Source organism: Trifolium pratense, linkage group LG5, assembly GCF_020283565.1.
Source record: "Trifolium pratense cultivar HEN17-A07 linkage group LG5, ARS_RC_1.1, whole genome shotgun sequence".
NCBI classification, from domain to species: Eukaryota; Viridiplantae; Streptophyta; class Magnoliopsida; order Fabales; family Fabaceae; genus Trifolium; species Trifolium pratense.
In genome coordinates, this window is record NC_060063.1 from 16,356,733 (window position 1) to 16,362,506 (window position 5,774).

A 5,774-nucleotide genomic window follows, 5' to 3' on the forward strand; every position below is an offset into this window, starting at 1 on the left:
AATCACCAATGAATCAACAAACAATTTGTTAAAGCCAAAACATTTTTACTTATGATTAATTATAATAAAAAGTGTGGCAATTTACAATAGCAATAAAGTTCTTTTATAAAATATGATATGATGTTGGACATAGAAAATAAAAAGTGTCGCAATTTACGATTGCAATAAAGTTCTTTTATAAAATATGATATGATGTTGACATGGAAAGAATTTCAGATTTTTTTAATATAGCAAATATATTAGTTGCAGCAAGAATAAGAGAAGTTCAAGTGATTTTTTTAATGAATAATAATCGACCTTTAGATCAAATAAAATGGACATTTTAGCATGTACCATAAAAAAAATGGACATCTTAGATTTGGCATTAAAGTTTAATTTGACACCTAGTGTCAACGAATCCTAACTCCTTTATTATTTTTTTATGATAACCAAATTGTTAGTAGTTAGTATTATAATGTTATGTTATTTTTTTTCCCCTGCAAGGATTTGAACTGTGAACCTCCTACTCCAAAACCTTTAGCCAACTAGCTTAACTAGTTGAAGGGGTGCTCGCGGTGCGGTTTGGTTCGGTTTTGAGCATAAAAGTCATCCTAACCGCGAGATAAAAATGCATGCCGTTCGGTTTGGTTCAATTGGTTTTTAAAAAGTCTTCAAAACCAAACCAAACCAATGCGGTTAGGTTGGTTCAGTTTGTGCGGTTTATCACGATATAAAAAATATGACAGTATTTCCAACTTGTTACAAAATATACATATGAAATTTTAATTTATTTTATTGTTTACATGATAAAATATGCATATACAGAAATTGATAGACATAATAACTTATTTTTAATACCAATAGTATATTTCTGGGTGCGTGAAATGATATATTTTGACAACTTACTATTTTATGGACTCAATTTGGGTTGATTGCTAATAGTTGATAGAGTTAAGTTAAGTATTGCGGTTTGGTTTGGTTCGGTTTTGATGGAACTCTAGATCTCAAATAATGAAAATAAGATTGAAATGGAGAAATATGTAATTGTATTGATTGAAACAGATGAACAATTACACAATTTATGAAAATGGAGAATGAAAATAACAAAGATAACAATCTAGTAGAGAGAGTCTACTAGCCCCAAAGCCCTAAGTGCCCCAAAATCACTAAAAGTGATCCCTTTAATTCTAACTGAAATTCTAGCTAAATTATTCCTTGTGCATAACACTCCTTATATAGTGGAGTAAGTCCTCATACTCTCCATGCACTCATGTCACCGCATCACACCTTAGTTTTGGGCCAAAGTCAAAGCCCACTTTCACATTCAAGTCTCTATCAATACCCACCCCTCCAAACAACCTTGTCCTCAAGGTTGAAATTTTGCATCCATCCAACTTGCCTCTATCAAATACAAAGTTGAACCATCCATAAAAAATAAGTAAGTCACCTAAACAGTAGTCATTAGTTGTAGTTGCAGTAAGAATATTGAGTTCTCCTGGATTACATGTTATTCTCAAAACTGAATAATACAATAACATTATTTTCACTTTGGCGAAATCAAACCTTGAATTTCTCCATCTAGTAATAATGGCCACATTCCATACAAAAAGAGAACCACTTACCATCACATCATACCCTTTAATCATTCTGTAAACATGCGGTCCTTTCCCAATTTTTCTATTGTGGCTATAAGGTGATAACTCAAGGACAATTGTTGCATTATTAGTTTGCACCTTTTCAGCCCACGTGTCACCAAGGTGTTCAAAAGGATACTCATAAACTTCATTCATGTAACATCTTAGTAATGCATACCAAAATGCAAATCCACCATACTGTGTACTAAATCGATCACAAAGTCCATATGCCCAAGAAACATGACTATATTCCCCATAGATCTCAATTAAAGTAGTTGCTAGAAAATCACCCCAGTTAGCACAAATTATCACCACAAACTCATGCAAAAGTTTCACAATTGGAATTAAAGAAAAATGGGAACACATTGGCAACGTCCTAATGAATTCTTTCAAACATATGGTCTCATCAACACCCTGTAACCCTCCAGCTTGCTTAAAAAACTTGAATTTCACATTACAGATAGAGACACGTACCAGAGGTGGGATCAACGTAAAGCATTTTATCTGCACTTTCGTGTCGGGTCGGATTCCAACACAGGGAACAACACTCACATGAGCCAGCTTAAGTGATCCAACATCGCTCCACCTTTGAATTTCTCTCACCCATCTAGAATTGTTTTGGGCCTGACCAATTTGGTTTTCAGTTGGACCTAACTTACAGCATGACCAATTTGATCCTATGTCTTGTTCTTTCAAATTAGTATCTTCAGCTATATGCACCCCCTTTTTCAGAATCCCATTGCTTTCATTAAATTGAACCAAGTCCAATAACTCTACTCCAGCCCATATTGCTACTCCCTTTAAAATTCTACAAAAATTAGTGTGGGTCTGATCCATTGGGTTGAAGGAGATACCAACTTTATCCATTGACCCGTTTTCCCTTACCGCATCATTAATTCCCCATCTTACCCTTACTTTCTCTAGATCCTTCTCAACTGAAAGAGACATGAAACGCATCAACTCACCTGAGATTGACTCTTCTGCCGTCACAAGTATAATGGCCGTCATAATCGCAGGTTTACCGGCATTCGGCGGTTTCGACGGAGGTCGTGGCAGTAGAACAGTCCCAACTCGTGCTCCCAAATCCGGCGGCTTGGGCAGTGGAACTCGCCGTAGTAGTACCGTCCCCAATTGAACGGCATCCGGTGGTTTCGGTGGAGGTTGTTCCTTCTCTAACACCCAAACCCATTATTTACTAAAATTCTACCATGATAAATCTTTTTCAAAATACGCGGCGGAAAATCAAAGTTTATTATTATAAAAGTCATGGTTCGAGCATTACACTCTTCAATCAAAATAATACTAATGTAGTTAATTAGTAAAAATGTTTGTTTATACAAATCTTCGAATCAAATAATATATTTATTGATTATACAAAACAACCTAGACAATAGACTTTATATACAATATAAAACCATTTCCCGTGTCACAATCAGAGCAGAGCTTCACCGACGACTTGACATCGATAACCACAAAACCTGTGAATCTGGACCCCCAACGTTCCAGCACATAACACATAAAAGTGAGTTAGATAACATACTCAAAATATACAAGTGTAAGTAAATGGTACTTAAACACTTCATCACCAATTATGCATAATCATACATTATACATATACATCACCATCATTCATGCATATTCATATATCATGCATATACTTCATTAATCTCATTTAATTATAAACTACAAGAAGTTATAATCAAATATCAAACAAAATGTGTCACATATCAAATATCAAATAATGTACACATATCCTAATGCAATCTAATGCCACAATCTTCATGCTATGTCCCTTAGACATATCTAATGCATGTGGTACCATCGTCTTTATTAGAGTATCTCACCTCTAATATTCGTCTTTATCAGATCAATATAATCCGATATCCGTCTTTATTGGAATATCCAATATACATCAACAATTCATGAATGCATGTATGTAATTCATGAATTCACACTCACACAATTAGCATTTTGCTCGTCATTTATAATGTGGAACACTATCCGACATTTCGTCTTTATTAAGATAACACTATACCTTAATATACGTCTGTATTAGAATAACATAATTCTAATATCCTTCTTTATTAAGTTGATTAACACCTTAATATACTTCTTTGATATTTAAACAAACATCATCAACAATCATCAACACATACCATGCATTTACTCACATTTTTAACACAATACTAATAATATAAGTAAAGTGTATTAAGCATGCATTTTATCATAAAACAAACTTCGTTTTTATCCAATAAATTCGTTCATACATCATGATAAAAGCATGTTAAACATGTTATGAACCTTAGGTTCGATTTCCATTAAGAAAATCCAACCAAAACTAAAACGAAAATGGGGTGGAGGAAGTTCGGGTGAGGAGAAATCGACATTCTCCCCTTCCTCGAGTCACCCACGAATATGAAATCTACTCTCTTACCTTAGATCCGACGAAAGCTCGACGATTGCTCTTGATCTCTCTTGCTCAAGTTTGCCCTAGCTCTCCTCTTGCTCTCCCTTCTCTCTTCTTCTCCCAAAAACAAGAAAAATGAAACTTTCTCTCTCTAATGGGCTATAAGTAGCGCCCCCCACTCATGAGACAAGGCCCATTGGGCCTTAAGCCCACTAACTTGGCCCAACTTGCGTTAACTCTCACTAACTCGCGCGTTAACTAAAACTCTCGATAAATAACTTAAAGTTACTATCTTACTTAAAAACCACATCATCAAATAATTAAACACTTAAATAGTGAATAATAAATTTGGGTCGTTACACCTTCTGCTTCAGTGACGAATGAAAACTTCCAATAAAATCTCCTTGTGTTGTTGCTAAGTGTGATTCAAACGATTCTGATGGCTTCGGTGGAGTTGGGGAAGTCACGACTGGTGACTCAGCATCTGGCGGTTTCCAAATCGGCGGACAAAATAAAATTTGTAAACTCTCCTTTCTTTCTATTTCCGCATTCGGCAGTTCCGGCAACTGTAGTGAATCGACCGCCACCACTTGATTCACCTTAATATTCGCTGCTCTGTTTTCAGCTTCTTTCTTCTCAATTGCTGCATCAAGCCCAACCATCGATTCTTTGTGGCTCTACAATTTCCGATTTGACGGCTCCGATGATTGCTCTTAATTGGTTAAATTCTGCAGCGATTCAGATTCTATCTTTTTCACCTTTTGAATATCTTCTCTCATCCTTCCGATTTGTTCACTCAACCCGAGAGTCTTTTGAATCATTTGTTTTGATAGCAATATCATTTTTGCATTCCCTTCTATCAACTTCTCTACCAACAACTGAATGCTATCTCCCATCGTGTTTGTCGCACCTATGGTGAATCGGGTATGGGTGGTATGGATCCGGCAGGTCGGACCAATTGATGGAACTCTAGATCTCAAATAATGAAAATAAGATTGAAATGGAGAAATATGTAATTGTATTGATTGAAACAGATGAACAATTACACAATTTATGAAAATGGAGAATGAAAATGACAAAGATAACAATTTTATTTAACGTGGCATTTTAATTAAGTTAATAACTTGAGTTATTTATCGAGTACTTTAGTTATTAAGCGAGTAGAGTGAGTTAACGTGTTATTGGGCCAAGCCAATTGGGCTTGAGGCCCAATGGGCCTTGGGTGTGTGAAGGGCGCCCATAAGGGCATAGTGAGGAAGAGAATTCATTTCTCATGATTCTTTTGTGTTCTTGAGAGAAGAAGAGAGAGCTTGGTGAGCTAGGGCAAGAAGGAAAGTGAAGATCCAAGAGCAATTCTTCGAGATTTTCGTCGGTGAAGGTAAGAGAGTAGATTTCATATTCGTGGGTGATACGAGGAAGGGGAGAATGTCGATTTCTCCTTACCCGAACTTCCTCCACCCCATTTTCGTTTTAGTTTGAATGGATTTTCTTGATGGAAACCGATTCTAAGGTTCATAACATGTTTAACATGCTTTTATCATGATGTATGAACGAATTTATTGGATAAAAAATGAAGTTTATGGATGATCAAACTCAAGAACTTTGTGTTCTTGAGAGTTTTGAGTAAAAGTGTTAAATTCTTACTTTTTCGATGTTTATGATGTAGATCTATGAAACGAACCGTCCTTTTGTGTTTACACATGTTTGTTACACTTGAAAACAAACTTATTTGGGATCTAGAACATCAAAGTTGG

At 35.6% G+C, this 5,774-nt stretch overlaps 1 protein-coding gene across 1 annotated transcript; it reads right to left on the minus strand.

Moving 5' to 3' along the window:
• Positions 1–1,162: 1,162 nt before the first annotated feature.
• Positions 1,163–4,682, minus strand: LOC123886119. Its single transcript, XM_045935458.1, has 2 exons — positions 4,383–4,682; positions 1,163–2,780 (listed from the first exon to the last, which is right to left on the minus strand). The coding sequence occupies exons 1-2, from the start codon at positions 4,680–4,682 to the stop codon at positions 1,248–1,250; spliced, it is 1,833 nt and encodes a 610-aa protein (XP_045791414.1). The 3' UTR covers positions 1,163–1,247.
• Between the last annotated feature and the right edge of the window lie 1,092 nt (positions 4,683–5,774).

What these genes read in the sequence shown, in the direction of transcription:
- LOC123886119 (XM_045935458.1), bottom strand. Translation starts at nt 4,682, where the DNA reads ATGGTTGGGCTTGATGCAGCAATTGAGAAGAAAGAAGCTGAAAACAGA. An exon ending in ATTCGTCACTGAAGCAGAAG is followed by an intron (nt 2,781 to 4,382) that starts GTGTAACGACCC and finishes GTGTTAGAGAAG; the next exon opens with GAACAACCTCCACCGAAACC.